We start from the raw sequence: 22,800 nt of genomic DNA, 5'->3' as shown, positions 1-22,800 counted from the left end.
AATTTAGGACTTGCACCATTCACTGCTAGCAAACGTAACTTTTATTCAATATTAGCAAAATAGTTCTGATTCATTATTTTTAAAGACTCCTATATAAGATAATATTGCTTAAAAATGAGAAAATATTTTTGTATATAGAATAGTACATTCAAGAAAGATTGTTTTGGAGCACCTGGGTGGCTCAGTCGGTTAAGCAGCCTACTCTTGATTTTGGCTCAGGTCATAATCTCAGGGTGGTGAGATTCAGCCCCACACTGGGCTCCATGCTGGGTGTGGAGCCTGCTTAAGATTCTCTTTCTCCCCTGCCCTCTGCCCCTCTCCACCCCACTCTCAAATTAACTTTTTTTTTTTTTAAAGAAAGCTTATTTTATTTGTTTTGAATTTTACCTTCTAAATTTTGTACAGAAATTAATCTGGATTTACAAAGGAAGTAATTTTTTTCTTTCTCTCCTACATCTTCAGATAAATTTTGGTTAAGAGTATTTATGCTGTATATTGGTTATTGGTATTTGTTTGCTTCCGTATTTAGTTGTGCATATAATGTGCTTGTCATTATAGTGCTACCAGGCACATACTCCTCAAAATCAGTTCAGTGTGCAAAACTTCTGACTGGCTAACACATATTCAAATATATCCACCTATATGTACAATTATACTTTCATTCATTAGACATGCAGTAAGGTGCTATTTTTGGAATGTTTACCATGTGCCAAGCACAGTGCTAAGCCCTTCCTCTTGCTTTTTTATATTATTTCCCTAAGCAAGAGTATTACCAATCTTCAACTTATTACGTTGGTCAAGAATGCCACATTTTCCCAAAAGATCCTCTCCAGGATCATGCAATTCAGTGGTCTCCAAACACAACTTTCACAGAGCAGTAGTATTTTTAAAACGTTGGAACATTTTATTAGAATAATAATGATAAATTTACCATTTATCACTGCCATTTTATGAGAAGGAACATTTCAACACCAAAAAGATTGCTCAGTGCAGACCTCAAAACTTTGTTTATTCTCATTTCCCCAGTGAGAGCTTTGTCATCCACAGTTCAAAATTTTGGAAAACAGAACAGAAGGAAAGAGAGGCAGTAAATATCAAGAGAACTAATTACAGACCTATGTATAGAACAGTACATCCCTTCTCCACATGCTAGTGATTTTTGAATTAAAACATCAAAAAAATTTGTTGCTGTGTAACGTCTGAAAGAGTGACACTTAGCTTATTTAGTATATAGTAATAGATAAATAGGAAAGGATATTTTTTTTAAAAAAATTGTGAAGTCATCCACTTGTGGCTTTAGGTTCCTAACAAGATTTGTCAGGTTATTGAAGATATTTTACAATACAAACATTACTCTCATTATAGAAAGTAGAGTTTCAAAATAATTTTTTCACTAAACAGAACTTTTAGATCCTAAAGACTGATTAAATACTGATAAATGTCTATGACATTAATGATAGTAGAGATAAATTAGAGTGACAATATAATGGAAAGCATCAAGAAATAACTACTATAATCATTTACTTCATCATAATTATAAAAAAAATAGAAGGAAAGGAAAGGAAAATAGAAGACATAAATATTCAATTAGAAGCAAAATCATAGTTATTTGTAAAGGTATAAAAATCTGCAGTCAATTACAGGCCCAAAATTAGATACTTGCATTGTGAGTCTGTGTGTGTGTGAGAGATACTGGTTACTGACCCAAATTCCCATGACCTAATTTCTCACCAGCACTTGAATGTTTCTAATACTAGTGATAAATAGTCCTGAGATATTATTACTATATGATTAATCTGGAAGACCAAAACTTAATGTTTTTAAACTGAAATGACTAGTCAAAAACATTATAATTATTTGTTTAAAACAATAATTTCTTGGATTCTTAATGGTGCTGTCTTTTGCATAGATGATTTTATGCAAAGAATTATCAGTGCTTCAAGAAAATTCTTATGGGTAGAATTACTTCAGAATGACACATAGAACTACATGTGGAACCAGATTAGAATATCTGTGTTGTACAATTTAAAAAGATCCCCTTCATCCAGGTGCTATTTCGGAACCACCATAAGTAAAATGCATACATATTATTTTTTCCCTGATAGGTCTTTTCTCTATAAAATATTATAAGGGGTACTATTGAGTGAATTCACCATAAGATGTTGACTTCCCCAGATCTGCAAAGAATCTAGATACAGCAAAGGCAGAGAAAGCATGGGAAATGAGGAAAATGAACAAAAAGATACTTGAGGGTTCATGCACATGGATTTTTTTTTCTATTTAAAATTTCTGTCTAGGAATAGCCTTGGATTTTTATCATGTTACCTTGCAGGTTGTTCATTCGTTTTGTGTTCTTCACCAAGTACAAAGATTTCTTTATCCTCCATCCTTGTTTATAGAACATTTCTATCAAGTGAAATAAATTCCTTCGATTTATTAATATTGAAAATTATGGAAATCCATTGCTTAAAAAATTATGTATACTATTTTACTAATATTCTCTAGTGTACTTTATAGTAGCTGTTTTTAACTCATCACTTTTATACTAGTAGCATGAGCATTTAATGGCTCTTACTTGATCCTAAAGTAATTTTATATATTCTTAGTAATATTATTCTGATACAATGCAAAGAAGCCAGGGTCAACAGACGCCTTATAGCATAGAGATCTTGGAATTAGAGAAATATGAATTTGAATCCTATCTTTCCTACTTTCTATCTGTGTCATCTCCTGCAGCTTACATACTTAGCATTTCTAAGGTTCAGTTTCCTCATATTTTGAATACAGTGGTAATATTTTAAGTAATTTCTATTGGTTTGTTTTCACCCTTCCAAAATATATCATGAAAATTTAATGTGTTGTAAAAAAATGTAACTTCTATTATTGTCAACATGAGCACTGCATACCCTGAAAGTACCTTCTCGTGAAAACAACTAAAAAATCTGGATGAAATATAAATTACATTTCTTTAAATGAATTGCTGAGCTGGCTAGACAATAAGGAAGTAGTCAAAAGCTAAATGAAGGAGAAAACCATGGGAGGTAGGTAGGAACTGAAGCTAGATTTACCCTAGGGCCATCTGCTAAATATAGGAAACTTGAGCTCTTGTTTTGGTGGCTGGAAATGGCCAGGCAGTCAGGAAGTAAAGCTTAGATATTCTCTGGGCTAAATACACTCTAACCAGGACCTCAAAGAATCCTCAAAGATAACATTTCCAAGAAAAATGAGCTCATCTTATAAAGTCACAACATGCATAAAGAAACCAGAAACCATAAAAAGCATGGCGCTATAAATCAGAATCACAGAAACAAGAACCAAAAGAATCAGATCGCAAAGTTTTCGGGTATTAGAATTATATTAAATTTATGCATTTTAAGAAATAAATGAAAATGTGAGAAAAGAACAGGAGTCTATAAAAATAATAGGGCGGATTTATGAGAACACATTTGGCAGAATTAAAGAAAGCAACAAGGTATGATGAAGCATCCTGGGGCTAACAACAGCAAAGAGCCATTTTCACCCCTGCGTCTAAAGTAGCATGGGAAAGGACAGGTTTTGAGAAACTTGAGAGAGCTGTCATTGTAGCTATAGCAATATATCATCTGAGAGGAGCTGCAAACTTTGCTAGAAGAATGCAGCGGGGAAAATAAATACCCCTACCTCTCTCCTCTCCCACTCAGTTTCCTGCTAGTACCTTTCATTGGTAAAACATACCTGAATTCAAAGGCAAGGGAACTTTGTTGATGTATGACATAGAGGTTAGTGTGCCAGGACACAGAACAAAGTGGAGGAAGGAGGTTTAGCAGGGCAAAGAGAGAATTCCAAACACAGGAAGTTAAGAGACATTGAGGATAGAGTGCAAAGGCCTAACTTATATTTAAACAGTTATATAAAGAAAAAGACAAGAAAAAGCAATAATCAAAGATACAATGAATAATTTTTTAGAATTGCTAAAAGACAATACATCTTAAATCAAAAAGCAAACCCCATATAAAAAGAAATTTACAAATAGACAATATCATAGTAAAACTGAAAAACAGGACAGATAATAAAAAGATGTTAAAATCAGCTAGATAGGAAAAAAAGATTACTTCCTAAAGAAGAGTAGTTAAAGTCATAACTGATTTCTCAACAGCAACGGTTGGGCTATAAGTTGGAAATTACTCCTCTGATGAGCTATACGTTATCTTGCCACATTTAATTCTTCATCTTACAGAGCTGTCTCTGAAGAAGAGGTACAAAATGTACATGAACAACTGAGAAGTTTAAGATTTCCTGATTCACTTTACAGACAGTTTTAAAGGATGAACTTCAGGAAGAAGGATACTTATCAAAGGCAGAATGTTTGAGATGGAATAAAGAAGAGTAAAGCAAATATTAAATATGTGACTCTATCTAAACATAGAAATCATAATTTCCAAAATAGAAGACAAAAGTATAATGAAAACAGGGGAAAAAAAAAACCTTAATTTGAAAGAAGAAAGGGAAATAGAAACTGTATAAATAGAAGGCACAAAATAAAATTGCAGAAATAAATCTAAATTATTATCAGTAAGATCAGATAAATGCAAATATAATGTTCTGGTTTAAAAATGAATTTGTAAAAAGCTGAATTTAAAATATACAATGATATTTTCTTCCAAAGAAACATAATTTACATATAAGGACTCAAAAATTTTAATCCAAATTATGGAAAATGATATTCTAGGCGGTTCCTATCCATGAGAGCTCTTGCAACTGTATTATTAACAGATAAACAGATTTTGAGGCAAACAACCTTATTAGATCTTAAGATCACTACAAAATGATAGAAGGTTCGATTCATCAGGATGTTATAGCTTCTATATACTCAGTAATATAGACTCAAATTATATAAATCAACAACAACAAAAAAGACAGAAATACAAGAAGAAATAGACAAATTCACCAGCATGTTAGGAAAGTATTCAGACATTTCTCACCAATTAATATATAAGCAAAAATAAAAGTCAGCAACATTTGGATAATATACATTCTTTTCAAAGCACATCTGGACTTTATAGTCTCAATAAACAATAAATTCTATAAATAAGTAGATTAAGAGATTATATTAGAGGTTAATAAGCACGAGGGTAAAGGAAAAGTACAACAGGGCGAGAAGTATTGGTACAGGAGTGAAATATTGGGAGAGCTGCTCTAAGTATGGTATTAAATATGGTTGTTAGGCTAGATAGACATCATTGAAATAAATAAAAACTTGACCAAGGTAAAGAGGTTCCAGAGGACACTGCCAGATTAAAGGCCTAAGGCAGGAGCATACTATATATAGTCATGCGGATTGACTAAGAGGGGAAAAAAAGGATATGAGGAGAGCAGCATAACACAAGGGGCCCCATGGGCCATTGTAAGGACTTTGGCTTTTGCTTTGAGTAAAACGGAAGTCTTCAGAGTGCTGGGAGCAGTGCAGTTCAAGATCTGACTCCTGATTTTAAAAGACTCCCTGGCTGCCGAATTGGAACTAGACCATAGGGAAGCAAGGGTTGTACCACAGAGGCTGTGAACGTATGCTGTCCTATTCTTTTAATGGATAATATATTTACATACCCACAAATGAAGCCAATAGAAGATAAGCAAAAGGACACCAAGAAAAGCAAACCCCTCTGGCCTTGTAGGGGAAAGACACTGTGAATGCCCGGTGGAGTTCTGTGGTGAAAGCCATACACCATGTGATGTGATCCTTTCCTGTGATCCCATAAATTTTTAGAAAAAGCAGAAAGATTTTTTAAATGCTCCTAGAATTAGCACATAATTATGTGATGTCCATCTGAGTAGTTCAGGCTATTCGGGTACTCACTCAGCCTCAAATAGGAACGTAATTGGGTTTTTCCCAGAAATTTATCTTCCTAGATGAATCATCTTGACTCCTCTTTCTTAGTAAAACATACCACATGTTCCTTTTTTTTTTTTCATTTTGTATAGGATACTAAGAGATAGAAAGTGTTAATGCTTTAAAATATCCTAGAAATTATAAATATGGTTCTGGTTATGATGTTATCTGCTTTTGTCATCGATAAGAACATCACCATCAAACAGGACTCACTTGATTAATCATAGCAGTTCATTTATCTAAAGAAGATTTCGAGTATCTTCTGTGACTCTGTACCATTTGCAACAATTCTAGAGAAATTACTAGGAGAACATTATCCTCACATTCAAAAATCTCAGTAGTGACTGTGAACCATTGGCCTGTGGGCCATAACTGCGATTAAAAGAGATTCATCAGGAATAGGATGCAGAAGAACAGACTTAAGGCAGAAAACGACAGGGAAGAACTTGGGTCTTTATATCCCTCCATTGTAAAGACCATGATGTCATTTAATTTACATAGTATAGTATATGTTTAGATATTTATGCACATTTTGAAAAGAATATTTATTCATGTTTGCCAACTCTCCCCATTTCACTTTAGGAAAGGAATACATGCTTTTCTTGCAAAATACTTACAGCACTTTCACACACATTTTTTTCTGCATCTAAACAACTACCATATGTGATAGTAGGCCCTTCTCTGAGAGTTAAGAGGGCTCCAAGTGAAAGTGGAATAATCTGAAAATGAGCAGAGCAGTTCCTTCATTCAGGCAGCTGTGCCGAGGTGAGAAGATCAGCAGGAATCAGAAAATCCGGACATGAATCTGGCTTTGTGCTGACCTTGGGTAAATGAGTCTCAATTTCTTCATCTGTAAAATACTAAGCTCACAGGCTCTTTCAGGAATAAATAATATGTATGAAGATGTTGTATAACCATAGATCACATTACAGCTGTATAGGACATACATTTATTTCTGACACCATTTATTCATTTAATCATTTAAAATGAAATATTTAATTTCTGTTGTATTCTGTGAATTGTAGTAGATCTTCACAGATGAGATAGCTTCTGCCCTCAAGGATTTTTAGTGGAGGCTGGGTGATAAGATATACATATAGGACCCTTAATAGGACAGAGACAGAGGATAGTTGGGGAAGTGGGCAAAATCATAGAAGGCTCTCCAGAAGAGAGATGATTCTGTATTCTGGTGGCATTAGTCTTCTCATTTTGTAAATGTTGGCTTGGGTGTTTTTCTTGTCTTTTAAAGTCAAAGTATGGGGGAAGAAAAGAGAATGTGGAAAAGGAATCAAACTAGGATTATAAATGTAATAAATGGTAATAATTTCTAGGTGGCAGATAATTATATTCTATATCTGGATTTTACCTTATCCAAAATACGATTTTTTTAAGAAATAATTTCTGTGTGCTATTAAATTTTAAGAATGATGGGTGACCATATGCACCCCAATGTTCATAGCAACATTGTCCACAATAGCTAAATTGTGGAAGGAGCCGAGATGCGCTTCAACAGACGAATGAATTAAGAAGATGTGGTCCATATATACAATGGAATATTACTCAGCCATCAGAAAGAACAATTACCCAACATTTGCAGCAACATGGACGGGACTGGAGGAGATTATGCTACGTGAAATAAGTCAAGCAGAGAAAGACAATTATATGGTTTCACTCATTTATGGAACATAAGAAATAGCAGGGAGATCAGTAGGAGAAGGAAGGGAAAAATAAAGGGGGGGTAAACAGAAGGGGGAATGAACCACGAGAGACTATGGACTCTGGGAAACAAACTGAGGGTTTCAGAGGGGAGGGAGTGGGGGACTGGGATAGGCCAGTGATGGGTATAAAGGAGGGCACATATTGCATGTAGCACTGGGTGTTATACGCAGATAATGAATCATGGAACACTACATCAAAAACTAAGGAGGTACTGTATGGTGACTAACATAACATAATAAGAAATTATTATTTAAAAAAAAGAATGATGGGTGATTCAGGTATAATTTGTAATAGTATAATCTGAGTGGTAATATTCAAGAACCTAGCATTTTGGGGGTATTTTTTAGTATCAACTTCATCTTGCATAATTATGTTGATTCAACATTAAGACTACTTTAAGAATTCTTACCATTTTTAATTGATATATTTCTTCTTCATTGCCAGCTCTCTGTCTTTGCTCTTGAGAATAAAATATATATCTTTTGAGTGTTTTGGATGTATTGATTTATTTCTTATTATGCCTTCTTTGCATTTTTGTTATCCTGTGAATGTCATTCATTTTTCTAGGCAAATTTTTCCATTAATTTAGCCACTTAATTTATGTAGATTTAAGGGACTTTTAAAAAATAACTCTGAGTCTAGTGAATGTAGTTGATTATCGTTTTGTAACTTTGGTAATGAATATATTCCTAAATCTTACATGTAATTATTAATTTCTGTACGGACTTTGACTAGGGGAAGATTGCTACTCCTTGTACCAACTGAATTTGTCAATAAAATACCTTTGTATAGGTAACAGACTTCTGATACAGTATTATTTTGTGATGATAAAAAACACAAAAACAGGAGAGAAGTAAATCAGTTTGAACTGGAATTTTGTCAATAGTGTGCTTCCTGAATTTACGAGGAGCTTGACTTTTTTCCCCCATTGCTACACATGCGCTTTCCATTAATTTCATAGATTTTTCATGGAACAATTGTCTGCTACAACCCTATAGAGTAAATTATATATACCATTCACATTTCTGGTTTGTTGTTTATATAAGCTAAACTAGATTTTCAAGAAGTCCGTAATAATACCTACCTACTTTGAATTCTATTTCTTTGGAAAAAGGTGAAAACAGTATACTACAGTATTTGTCATCCCTTAAATGTATGACAATGTAACAATAAGTGTAACAATAAGTTTCTCTTCTCTGAAACTATTGATGATCCCTGTAGTTTTGGTAAATTACCACTGACCCTTAAACTCAGGCATGTGATACTTCTCTGACTCAACAGTGTGTTTCTTTCTGTTCTGTCAAGCATTTTGCTCTCTTTTCAAGCAGTTTCACTGTAGTTAAGAAGTGATTTCTTTTCACAATAATCTTGCTCTTTAACTTCAGTTTGTCCTTATTAACTATCCTCTCAACACATTTGGCTGAGATAATTGGGTATTGATTATTTTTGCACTGTCATTTGCAGTTCAAGTTGGATCTTTATACGCATTTGAGACTTTTTAATGGCTCTTGTTTCTTCAACATGCATGCATAGTTTTAGTCTGGGGTTTGGTTCAGTGTGCTGAATTCAGGCTCAACTTCACTTAAAATGGAAGTTCAGTGATAAAGCAAGAGTGCTTCCACTGCTTCTTCAACTCTTCCCTTTTTTTCTTGAATTCTAAGCCAAATAAGGAATTCTGAAGCTTGGCTTCACTTGGGGTTACTTGGTTTTAGAACTTTGTGAGGATGCATGGTCACAGAATGCTACCCCCTTATTCTTTTTTTCTTCCCCTCGTAGGACTGACTGCTAATCATTATTTCCAAAAATAATAACAACCTTTTTCTTCCTTTTTCCATATGCATGCTTAAGCACAGTTTTATTTTTTAATCCCCATTATTTGTATTTATTTTAGTTTGCCATGAATTCTTTTTGTTGAGTTCTTAGCCATACAGAAGCATAAATCAAAGTGACAATTACTTGTGAATATTCAGTATTTTAAGATTTTTTTAACATCAGTGACTCACTTATGAATCCTACCACATGAGATACTAGAAGAAAGAAAAGAATAAATATATTCTATGCATGGGGGCGTTTGAAGTGAAGACTGGGATTTGGGAGTCAAAGGAAGAGAGTTCAACTCTGGCCTTTCAGTGTTACCTTGCGTGTATCACTTAATTGCTCAGACTTCCAGTTGTCTCATCTATAAAATAGTGATGTACTAATACCCATTTCAGAATTGTCATGAAAATGGAATGAAATAAATTAAGGGAAAGTATTTCGAAAACTGCAATGCATTGTGTCAAAGCCCTCAAATGGTTTAGAATTCGTGTGAGTAAAGGGCACAAAAACTGACATGGAGACTAATACTAGCTTGAAAATTGCTGGTAACTCTTCCAATGTTTAATAGATATAATATGGAAAATTCAGAAGGTAAGCACTGAGTATATTTGAAGTGATTGGATTTGTTTCTGAGTGGAACTGGGACTTAAAAATAGGCCTGCAGGGATGGGTAAAATTTGTAATGGAAAAGAACAAACTTCCAAATGTTCTTGTTAAGAAGGAGCAGACTTTATTCGTCCATTTATTAAATCATTTTTTAAGTATCTATGAAGTGTTTACCATAGGCACTATGCTAAGGGATACCATGGAAGATGGAGTGGCTATGGAAAGAAAAAGAAGTTTAAGTTTTGTCATGTGATATACATTTTAATCTTTGGATTCTGATGAATTAAAAGGTGGCAACCTCTTTACCACAAAATTATTGGGTGAATTTTCAGATCATAGTCAATATCGTATGGCTTTGTACTAACAGAAATGCTCCTTGTACATTCACTGTTAGATTTGAAGGCAACAAATGCTACCATATTACTATATATCTTACTAAGCTCCCTACTCCTATTGATTGTTATTTTAAATATAAGGGGTTGTGTTTATTTATAGGTATGTTGTTTATTGTGTCTAGTTCTGCTTATAATCAAATTAAATAAAAGCTCAGTGGAAGGTAAGTCTGATTTTTTTTAAATGTCTGCGTTTGTTCAAGATGGTTTAATTGAAAATAATTATTAAACATACTTGAAATGTTTACTTTTTTAGAAACTAAGTCAAGGATATTTATTCTTTATAATTTATTTTATATCTACTTAACTGATTTAAAAAATTCCTTTGGAAGTCTTAGAGAGACTTAGCACAAACAAATGCAAATACTCCATTCATTGCTTGTGCACCGAACTTCATTTAGGGGCTTATCTAAGTTGTCTACTTATCAAGTAAACCCATTAAGCACTACATTTTTCCAGTTTGGGTTGTGCTTACAAAGCAGCAAATATAGTAAAAGCTCAATGAAAAGGGAAAAAATAGGCTCAGTATGTTTGGTGTCTTGTGAGCAAAACAATTTGATTTTGCTTTTTAATCCAGTTCTTTTATGTCACGATTAAATCACTACCCTCCCCCACACTAATTGGGGCACCTGATTCTGCTGAGGAAGGACCCCACAGAGCAGCATCACACTAAGGAGAGCAGCTCCCTCATCCTCTCCTCCCATCCCTAGGCCCTGCAGCAAAGGGAATCAGGGATCGCCCACCATGCTCTCTGGTATCTGTAAGCCTTGGTAGCAGGTGGAGAGTACAGTTGTGAAAGGCTATTGTTGAGTACAAGATGATGGCTTACTAGGAAAGTTTCAGGAGATGCCAGTGAATGACTGAGGAGAAGGACATGCATTGGGGGTAAGGGAACAGCAGCAATATGTGGAAAGTCGCACACTAGTTCAGCTACCTGGGTCACACCTAGTGATCCCAGAACATAGTTTCCTTCATGGCAGGAGTAGGAGAGATAGATTTAGTCAGTCATTCAAACAGCATATAATTCATGAATGCCAAACACCATGCCAGCTTCTTCACTCCACCAACAAAGTGGAGAATAAAATCAACATTGTCCCTGCCTTCATGGGACTTAACAGTACAGGAAGAAGGCAGATATTAAATAGAAATTCTGGAAGATTAATATATAATTGCTATTTGTGATAACTGTTATGATGGAAAACTCCAGGCTATAGGGTGGAGCCATATTTTGGGACCTCATTAGATTAAGGTGTCAGAGTGATCCCTTATTATCTCAAAAAGTGGTATTATAATGAAGACTGAAAGGATGATTAAAAATTAGTCAGATAGAGTAGGAGGAGGACTCATTTGAGTCCAAAGGAGCATTGTATGTAGAAACCCAGAGAGAGGAATGAGTTTTAAGTGTATATTCAAGGCACTTGGATATCCCAGGGGCAGAGCTCCATAGGTGAAATCCATAGTTGCGTGAAAAATTGTATTTCTGCAAAGAGGCTCCTAGGAGGTCACTGTGAACCGATTCTACGTTGGGGAGTTAAGTTGTTCATTTGTCTCTAAAGACCCTCATATTGAACACTTTTCCAAATCTTTCCTTCCCTGCTTTTGTTGACTAATTCAGAATTCTGTGGAGAATCATATCTTTACCAGTCATGTACTAAATGGAGACTTCTAGGCATGCTGTGCTATCTACTATAGTATTCACATCTGGCAATTGAAATTTAAATTTAAATAAATTAAACAATAAAATTTCAAAAATCACAAATTCAGTTCCTCAATCACACTGGTCACATTTTAAATGTTCAATCATTGAATATGGGTAGCAGCACTATATCAGACAACACAGATATTGAACATTTCCATCACCACAGAAAGTTCTATTTGCACAGTTCACATAGTAGCTAATAGTCTGGGCTCTTGAGTCAGATAGATCTGGATTTAAATCCTAGTTTTGCACTTACTAAAACTCAGGTTAACCATGGATAAAATAAGAATGACATTGATAATATACATATAAAGAACTCAACATAGCATCTGGCACATAATAGGCATTTTAGAAATACTTATACCTGATAGCTCTATTTTCTTAACACCTTTGTCCTCCACTGACTCAATTGTTCTTCCTCTTCCTCCTCCATCCATTGTAAATTCATTCAATCATATTTGCACCCAAGCTTCCTTTCTTAACTAGTCATAGTTCCAACCCAATCCACAATTCTAGATTAATCCAAACTTGTTCTCTCATCCAGCTGAGTCTGCCAAACCTTGTTGGAAGAAATCATTTCACTATTGAGATTATCAGGCTTATCAGTTGGCAGCCTTCTGGTTCATCTGGTAGACTACTAGAGTACTTGGCAAGCCTTTGACATTACTTCTTTGGCTAATCTTTTCATTTTTGGTAGTACCTGTCCTAAATGTATTCTCTTCACCTTTGCATCAGCAAATGACTATATCCTGGAATTAATTCACTGAACTTCTCTCTCCTGTATCTCTAAGGGTATATTTTTTATTTGTAGGGATTCCCAAATGCCGATGCCATGTAAGGCTACTTCACAAATATTTGATTAATGTTAAAAAGTACATCTACTTGGACCTGACTCCTACTACTGAATGAAAATCTTTACTACTGGGAATGGCAGAATTTGTGCTTGTTTAAGGTTCTTCAGGTGCTTTTATGACCTAAGTTTGGGAGACACCACCAAGAGAGTGGTAGATATCTTTACTCATAATCTCGGATTGCTTTTTCACGCTCTTTAATATTATTGTGGCTGCCTCTATTTCTTCCCAGCAGTTGACATGTAGGCTGCACTTTTCAGAGCTTTTCAGTGAGTTGTCAGAGCATCTGTCTTGCCTGTGGTCATCACACTTAATCTGTCCTTGCTGGCACTGTTAACACACTCCCACTGGTGGCTTGCCAAGTTTGAAAGTAGCGAGAATATCTCCGTAGCTGTGTTCTGGCTATGCTCCAAAACTTCATTTTTGGTCTTTTTGTCTGACCATTTAATGCAAACTGTAGATCATAGATGACACTGGTGGAAGAGTTCAAGCAGCCAGGAGTGTTATCTCAGGAAGATGAAAGTCACACAGTTATGTAATAGTTTGGACATGAACATTGCTCTGTAAAAATTTAATTTAATTCAAAGTGTGTTTTCTACTGGGCACAACATTTAGCATTCCAGGGAAAAAAGAACTTTCAATGCTGTATTAATTTTTTTTTCATCTGTTAGTGTGTTGTATACATAATTTATAGTGAGTTTCTTTGGCCCCAGTTATCTTTTTGGTGGTTCTCAAAAGCTTAAAATGTCACTCATAGGTACAGCATTGGTGGTATTGTGTTGAGCATAGCTGCCTTCTAAAGTATCGCTGATAAAAGGAAACATTTTAGTGAAAATAGCTAACTGGTCAAAAGTCAACATGTAATTAGCAAATAACCTTATATGTAAATATATATATTTGTGTAGTATTTTATATATATATATATATATATATATATAATATGTATGCTATTTATATACAGGTATAGATTAATATAAATATTATTGAATTTAAAAGAATTTCCTCATTAGGGGTGCTTGGGTGGCTCAGTCAGTTAAGCATTTGACTCCTGATTTTGGCTCAGGTCACGATCTCAGCAGGGCATCTGCTTGAGATTCTATCTCTCTTCCCCTTCCTTAGCCCCACCCCCTGCATATATTGACTCTCTTAAATAAATAACTCTTAAAAAAAGAATTTCATCATTAATTATTCATTACACAGTAGAACATCAAGTATCAGTCTCCTAGTGGAATTATAATAATCATAAATTCATGGAAATAATAGATTAAGAAACAATAAGAAAAAGATGAAAAGTCAGAGAATCTTAATTAAATCTCAGTTGAGACTTTTATTTCATGTATGGCCATGAGCAGGACACTGAACATCAGTATCCTCATCTTCAAAATGATCTTTCAGGAGGTTGTTGTAAGGACAAAATGTAATAAATGATAAATGGTAATACATTATAAAATATATTTATTGTTGCCAAGGTCAAAGGGCACAATTTTGAAATATCTTCTAAATTCTCTAAGAAAGAATACATTATATAGCACTTTAGTTAATTCATGAGGATAACAACTCACTTTTATCCATCTTAGTAACTTTGAAAGATTAACATATAATAAATCTTAAATCTTATTAAATAAAATGAAGTATACTTTATTAAGTTCTTTATTTCTGCAAATTGGCAATTCATGTGTATGGATGTTTTGTGTTCTTCTAATAAACAGAACTATTTATTTAGCCAGAATTCTTTTGTCTCTTCTTTTTCTTTATTGAACAAAGGCCAGCTTTCATACTTTTCCTAACATACTGAACATTTAAAATTTTAGTATATGATTTCATTTTTATTTGGAATAATTGTGATAAATAATAGCTACATTTGTTGAGCTCTTGAATTGTGATGGACACAAGGTAAAGGATTTTATATGTATTAACATATTTGATCCTTATAACAGTCCTATGAGTTGGCTTATGTTTTCCCCATTTACTGATGAAAAGATTAAGGCACGGAAGTAGGTAGCTTTCTCTAAAATCATCTTTTAAGAGACAAAATGGAAGTGTGAACCTAAGTGGTCTGATTCTAGAACCTAGACTCATCACATTTAAGCCACACTTCATTACATATGGTGTCCTACAGATCAGCTTGAGTGTTCTCAGAATGCAAGCTTTGGGCACCACAATTCCTGTGGGAGTTGACTTGCAGATATTTGATTCCAATAGCAACCATATAAGTAAAATTATCCTGGAGTCCTAGTAGTGCTTTCTAACTTGTTGTATGAAAACAAACGTAGTAATATGGAATCAATTTCACATCATCAGTAGTCAGAGATAGAAAAGGAAAAATAATAAATAATAAAAAGTTTCCTTTTGTATCTCTGACTATCCTCAGTAGTTTTTTAGGGTTATCAAAATGAGTAGATTATGTATCAGTGAAACAAAACTGTGAAGTTTACTGAAACCAAAAAATACCACAAAAAATATACTATAAAATATGCTAACTCGAGTTACATTTGATCCATTTATTTTATTTTCTAGTTGTCAGCATTGCTATGTTGTCAGCATCACTAATGTTGCTAGTAACTGAGGTCTATTAAGCTGGGGATTAGGGCTTCAACATACAAATTTGGGGGTGGGGGACACAGACACAAACATTCAGTTCATAACAATCTCTTGGGCATATGAATTTTGTCCACGTGGTGTTTTTAACTTTTTTTTTTTTTTTAATTTAGAACTCCTTGGAAATGTCAAACACTCCAGCTTACCACATTCCCTGCCATTCCCTTCTGTCCTATTCCTTGCTAGATACTGAATAGTGTTATCTACTGAACCTCAGTAGGTTCCTGAATTATTGACTCTTGATTTAGACCATTTAAAGTGTCAAAATTTATCAAGATTTTGGTACTAAAATTTAGTTTTGGTTCTCTCTTATAGGATGGAGAACCTAATAAGGGGAAGGAATCCCCCACAATATCAGAGAAGTCCTTGTAAAGAAGTTCGTGCAGCACTTCGGAAGAGGCCTGAAGAAGAGTGTAAGTATGTTTAATAGGATTAAGATATGTTCTAGATAGATTTTGGTGAGTAACATTTAAAAAAAAGGATTAACTTTTAAGTGCTTAGTCAAATGATAGAAGTGCTTAATAAATATTTGTTGAATTAAATTGAATTTATTTTTTAAAAACATATGACTAAATGATACCTGGATTCAGACACTAGGAACATTGTTTTCTTAAGTGTTTCTCTTGTACTTTAAGATGTTCTACTGATAATTGAGTTCCATGTTCAGATAAGATTGAAAAATGCTACATAATCTACCGTATCTTCCTACCATGAATATTACTGTTTCTGAGGAGTCCTGAAGTAAAAGAAACTTTTGAAATGTGCTTAAAATCAATAGATTTCACTTTCATTTGACCACAACACTCAACATTTTTTTTTAACCTGAGGACTCTTTGAAAACCACTGCATTAGACTAAAGAATAAATACCTAATGGTAAACATAAAGCCGTGGGTCAAAAGAAACTTTGGATCAATCAAATTTAAGAAAAGATTTTGAAAGATGGAAGTCACATATCTTACCATAAAGTCATTTTACTCCATCTGCAAATTAGTAAATATCAGATTATGTAATTGTCTATCAGGACTTTATTTTAATATTTCTAGTCTGTAGCATTGTTGGAGACATTTGACATAATATTTGCATTTTAAGTTTATAAGATAACAAAAAATACTAACTTCCTTCATGCTGTTTTTAAATAATTATTTTCAGGGAACTAAATCACATTCTATTAATGGCAAAAATGTATGTGAATTTTGTCCTTTTACAGAAACTTACATTTTATAAGGATAGAGTTAATGCAGTGGGTTTATTGACATATGTAGCTTAATAGACTTTCAAGATTATATTGGCATTTTAAATTAGTTTGAAGTACACCATTCTGAGTAAAGACAAAGTATTTTAAAGCTGGGCACACTCATGGCAAGTAGAGTGTTTTCATTCTATTTTGTTTTATTATAAAGTTAATAGACAACCTGATTGGGTTATCATCTATGTCATTCAGTATACTGTTAGTTTTCTTTTTTTTAATGTTACCGCTTCTAACACTATAAACAATACACAGTTAAAACTAAAATTTGAAAATGAAGATTGAGTTCTGGGCATCATAAAACTAAAACTAGAAGATGCAGACTCTTGCACAAAAGTACTGCTTTTTTATTGGGTTCATAGGGGAACTCTGGGGTTTCTCCTCTATGCTGGTTTAACACAATTATCTTAGTTTTTGGTATACTTCTTCAGATTTAATTTTTAAATTTATAAGGGATTTTTGTAAATAAATCTATCATTGATTCTCTCAGAAGTGCTATTTAATATAGATAAAGTGATTTTTTAGAACTCTGAGTTAGTCTAGGCTGGAGGTTGACCACTGGGTCCATTGACCAAATCCAGCCTGACACCTGTTTCTGTTAATAAAATTTTATTGAAACATGGCAATCTCTTATTTATTTAGGTATTGTGTATGTCTGCTTTCATATTACAGAGGAAAAGTTGAGTAGTTATGACAGAGACTATATGGCCCAAAAGGCCAAAAATATTTATCTGATTCTTTACAGGAAAGAGTTTAAATCCAGTTTTGGGCCATTGGTTCTCAAAGTGTGCTCCTCAGATCAGCCAGTTTCAGCATCTAGGAACTTGTTAAAAATCACATTTTAAGAGCTGTAACCCATATTTACTGAATCAAGACCTTTGATAGTTGGGTGCAGTAATCTAGTAAACTATGTGTTTAGAAGAAACACTGAAGGACATTCTGATGCAAGCTCAAATTTGAAAACCTGTAGTCTAAGTCAAATGATTGGTTGCAGATGATAGTAAATCATCATGGATACAAAATAGTAATAAAGGTAGGCATATTTAAAGTTGTCTTATTGCTGTTTAATTAAGGTACATAACACAACTGATGCTTGTATTATAACAAGCAAGTCCTCATCAACTGGACTGTGGCAGTCAGGGCAATTTTTCAAATATCATTACAGGAACTCAGTTGGGTTGACTAAGTTATTGAACATGGAAAGACATAATGAGAAATAAGAAACTTATAAAATGTTATTCTCTTCCAGAGAGGTCTTCATTACCCCTTGTTAGTATAATGAGCAGTTCCTTCTGCCTTGTTACAGACCAGTGTTAATTCCCTAAGTAACAAGCCTCTTTTTCAGAATGGAAACAGCATTATCACATTAGTTAATTAAGACATTAACTTTAGAGTCACACAGAAGGGTTTATTCTCTAATGTGACACTTAATGTGACCAGCTGCAGGAACCTGGGTATTATTTTTTTAATCTAAGACTCCATTTACTTATCTGAGAAATGAGGATAATGATAGCATTTACTTTGCAGGGTTGCTTTGAGAATTAAAGGAAGATATTTATATGGAGATATTGCAGGTTCGGTTCTAGACAATGGAAATACCATAAAGCAAATATCGCCATGAAATAAGTCAAATGAATTTTTTTGGTTTTCTAGAGCATGTTAAAAGTTATGTTTATACTATACTGAAGTCTGTCAAGTCTGCAATAATATTATGTTTAACAAAGTGATGTACATACCCTAATTTAAAAAGTACTTTATTGCTTAAAAATACAAACTGTCATCTGAGCTTTCAGTGAGTTGTAGTCTTTTTGCTGGTGGAAGATCTTGTCTCAGTGTTGCTGACTGCTGACTTGTCAGGGTGCTGGTTGCTGAAGGCTGGGGTGGCCATGGCAATTTCTGAAAAAAAGATGACAAAAAATTTTGCTACATTAATTGACTTTTCTTCTCACGAACCATTTCTCTGTAACCTGCAGTGCTGTTTGATAGCATTTAACCCACAGTAGAACTTTTTTCAAAATTGCAGTCAGTCCTCTCAAACCCTACTGCCGCTTTATCAACGAACTTTATGTAATATTCTAAATTCTTTGTTGTCATTTCAGCAGTCTTCACAGTATCTTCACCAGGAGTACATTCCATCTCAAAAAACCACTCTCTTAGCTCATCCATAAGAAGCAACTTCTTATCTATTAAGGTGTGATCATGAGATTGCAGCCATTCAGTCACATCTTCAGGCGCCATTTCTAATTCTAATGCTCTTGTTATTTCCACCACATGTGCAGTTACTTCCTCCACTGAAGTCTTGAATCCCTCAAAGTCATCTGTGAGGGCTAGAATGAACTTCTTCCAAACTCCTGTTAAAGTGGACATTTTGACCTCTTCCCTGGAATCACAAATTTTCTTAATGGCATCTAGAATGTTGAATTCTCTCCAGAGGTTTTCACTCGACTTTGCCCAGATCCATCAGAGAAATCACTACCTATGGCAGCTATAATCTTACAAAATGTATTTTCTAAGTAATAAAACTTAAAAGTCTAAATGATTCTTCGATCCATGAACTGCAGCATGAATGTTGTGTTAGCAGGCATCAAGACAACATGAATCTTATTGTACATCTTCATCAGAGCTCTTCAGTGACCAGGTATATTGTCAATGAGCAGTGATATTTTGAAAGGAATTTTTTTTTTCTAAGCAGTAGTTCTCAACAGTGGGCTTAAAATATCCAGTAAACTGTGCTATAAATGGATGTGCTGTCATCCAGTCTTTGTTCCATTTATAGAGCATAGGCAGAGTAGATTTAGCGTAATTCTTAAGGGCCCTAGGACTTTTGGGATGGTCATTGAGCATTGATTTCAACTTAAAAGTCACCAGCTGCATTAGTCCCTGACAGGAAAGTCAGCCTGTCCTTTGAAGCTTTGAAGCCAGGCATTGACTTCTCCTTTCTAGCAAGGAAAGTCCCACATGGCATCTTCTTCCAATAGAAGCCTGTTTCAGGTGCCTGGATGGCTTATTCGGTTAAGCTTTGACTCTTGATTTCGACTCAGGTCATAATCTCAGGGTCCTGAGATGGAGCCTCTCGTTGGGCTCTGCACTCAGCATGGAGTCTGCTTGTCCCTCTCCCTCTGCTCCTTCCCCTGCTCTCTCTCTCTCTCAAATAAATGAACAAAATCTTAAAAAACAAAACAAAACACGGTTGTTTCATCCACATTAAAAACTGTTGTTTAGTGTAGCCACCTTCATTAATTATCTAAGCTAGATCTTCTGGATAACTTGCTGCAGCTTCTGTATCAGCACTTGCTGCTTCCCCTCGCACTTACATTGTATGAAAACAGCTTCTTTCCTTAAGCCTCATGAACCCACCTCTGCTAGCTTCAGACTTTCCTTCTGCAGCTTCGTCACCTCTCTCAGCCTTCACAGAATTGAAGGATTGGATTAGGCTTTGGTTTAAGGGAATGTTGGGGCTGGTTTGATCTATCCAAACCATGAAAACTTAATCCATATCAGCAATAAAGTTATTCACTTTCTCAGCATTCATATATTCACTGGAATAGCACTTTTAATTTCCTTCAAGAACTTTTCCTTTGCATTTATGACCTAGCTAACTGTTTGACACCAGAGGCCTAGCTTTCAGCCCATCTTGGCTTTTGGCGTACCTTCCTCATTGAGCTTAATTTTTTCTAGCTTTTGATTTAAAATGAGAGACATATGATTCTCCTTTTCACTTGAACGCTTAGAGGCTATGATAGTGTTATTAACCGACCTAATTTCAATATTGTTGTGTCTCAGGAAATAGGGAAGCCTGAGGACAGGGAGAAAGATGGTAGTTGATGAAGCAGAACACATACACCTACTTATTGAGTAAACTTGCTATCCTATATCCTATATGGTTTGTGGCTCCCCAAAACAATTATAACAACAACATCAAACAGCACTGATCTCAGATAACCATAACAGATATAATAGTAATGAAAAAGTTTGAAATATTGCAAGAATTACCAAAACGTGACTGAGAGACGTGAAATGACCAAATACTGTTTGATAGATGAGGTGAGGCAGCTAGACTAGCTCGACACAAACCTTTAATTTGTGAAAATGCAGTTATCTGTGAAGCACAATAAAGTTGAAGTGGAATAAATTGAGGTATGCCTGCAGTCAGTACTTGGTATAAAACCTGGGACAGAGCAAGTTTTCTTTTCCTTCTTCTCTCTTTCTTTTCGCTTGTTATTATTGTTCTTCTTATTCCAGAGTAAGCGTTTGTGTGACGATAATAAATCATGTTTCTGATCACAGAAATGGAAATTACAGACATTACCACCATTTTTAAAAACAATAATACATAGCAAGCAACAGGATGTACACAAATGACATGAATTTGAAATTCTTGCAATAGTGTTAGATAGTAATTCACGTTAGGTAGTTCTTTTCCTGTTATTCTACAAATTCCATGTGGGATCTTGACCGAGACTTGCTGCATCAATTCCCATGGAAAGCTGCCACCTTAGAAAGCCATCATAGAAAGCCAAAAGGTAGTCGCTTCCCTTTACTGAGAATTGGAAAAGTAAAACTTGACTCCTTCAGATGCAAGGAGAGACCTCTTTCATTTGGAGATATTGCATACAGAAGATTTTTGCTAAGTAGCGTAATTCATACTGCTCCTCTTTTATAATCTTTTATACTTTTCTGCAGTATTTTCAATGTGAAGATCAACATTAGGTCACCAGACATAGTTCTTAACCAATTATTTCATGTGAATTATATCTTGCTATTCTACATCTAGCATAGTCAAGCAAGCTTTCAGTAAAAATAAATTGCTTCCTATAAAAGACAGACTTTGAAACATGCTCAAGTTACATCTCATTAAAAAAACAAATATATAAATTTTGTCCTCCAAACCACAGCCCCATTCAGCTACAGCACTACATTCTTATTTTATTCCTAGGTAAGCCTCTATAAAAAGACATCTACTTATCTCCCACTCACTCCTCCAAACCCATGCAATCTGGATCCTATCCAGCCACTCAAATGAAACAGCTTTCATTCAGACCACCAATAATCGCTTTGTGTTGCTGTTATTTGTGTTCTATTGCCATGTAACAAATTATACAAACTTAGTGGCTAAAACAGCATTCATTTATTATCTTGAGGTTTCTGTGGGTTGGTAGTCCAGGCTGGTCTTAGCCATGTTCTTTGCTTCAGGATCTTGCCAGGCGAAGTTTCATCATTAGCTCAATTGAGGAAGCATCTATTTGAGCTTACTCAGGCTGTTGGAAGAATTTGTTTCCCTGTGGTTGTTTCCTTATGGTTCCATCATGTAATGGTGAGCACTCTGTACTCTGTTTCCTTATGGTTTTATGACCAAAAGCGCTGCTTTTTGCTGACTTCTAGCTGGAGGCCACCTTTGGGTGTTAGAGGCCTCCTACAGTTCCTTGCTATATGTATGTTCTCAATAAGGCTGCTCACTTCATTGAGCCAACAAAGAGACCCTGTCCTCAGGGAAGGCCCTGTCCATCTTTTAAGGGCTTTCGGCTGATTAAGCAAGGCTCACCCAAGAAAATCTACTTTTGTTTAATTTACAGTCAGCTGACTTGGGGCCTTACTTGCACCATATTCTAGCCATATTCTGTTGGCTAAAATCAAGTCACAGATCCTACCCCCATCCAAGGGGAGCAGATTATACAGGACTTGAGCACTTGGGTGTATGATGATCATAGGCCATCTTAGAATTCTACCTACCACTTGCTAAATCCACCAGACAATTTTTGTAATGTGCTTTTTATTTAAGTTCTTAGCAAGAATTAATACTGTTGATTATTTCTTCCTTTTGAAAATCTTCTAATTTTTTGGTTATCATAATAACCAAATAATCATAATAACCAAACGAATATCATAATCTTCTCATTTTCCTCCATCTCTCTGGTTATTCTTTTGCATGTTCAACTTCCTCTTTCCAGCCATTACATATTAAAATTTCTGAGTACTGTTTGAAGTCTTCTTCCAAATATACTCA

The 22,800-nt window shown here is 34.7% G+C and overlaps 1 protein-coding gene across 2 annotated transcripts in view; it reads left to right on the top strand.

Moving 5' to 3' along the window:
- Positions 1 to 22,800, top strand: part of LRRC7 (leucine rich repeat containing 7) — a 508,428-nt gene that overhangs the window by 102,126 nt on the left and 383,502 nt on the right. The window contains exon 2 of one of the 2 annotated variants that reach the window (XM_057310572.1): positions 15,865 to 15,962. In XM_057310572.1, coding sequence (XP_057166555.1) covers positions 15,865 to 15,962 — 98 coding nt within the window. Of the gene's footprint in view, positions 1 to 15,864; positions 15,963 to 22,800 lie in introns of those variants that run through there. The other variant, XM_057310571.1, reaches the window with a different exon arrangement.

The sequence above is a fragment of the Ursus arctos genome, unplaced genomic scaffold (assembly GCF_023065955.2).
Source record: "Ursus arctos isolate Adak ecotype North America unplaced genomic scaffold, UrsArc2.0 scaffold_12, whole genome shotgun sequence".
NCBI lineage: Eukaryota > Metazoa > Chordata > Mammalia > Carnivora > Ursidae > Ursus > Ursus arctos.
This window is presented reverse-complemented; position numbering and strand designations above follow the sequence as displayed.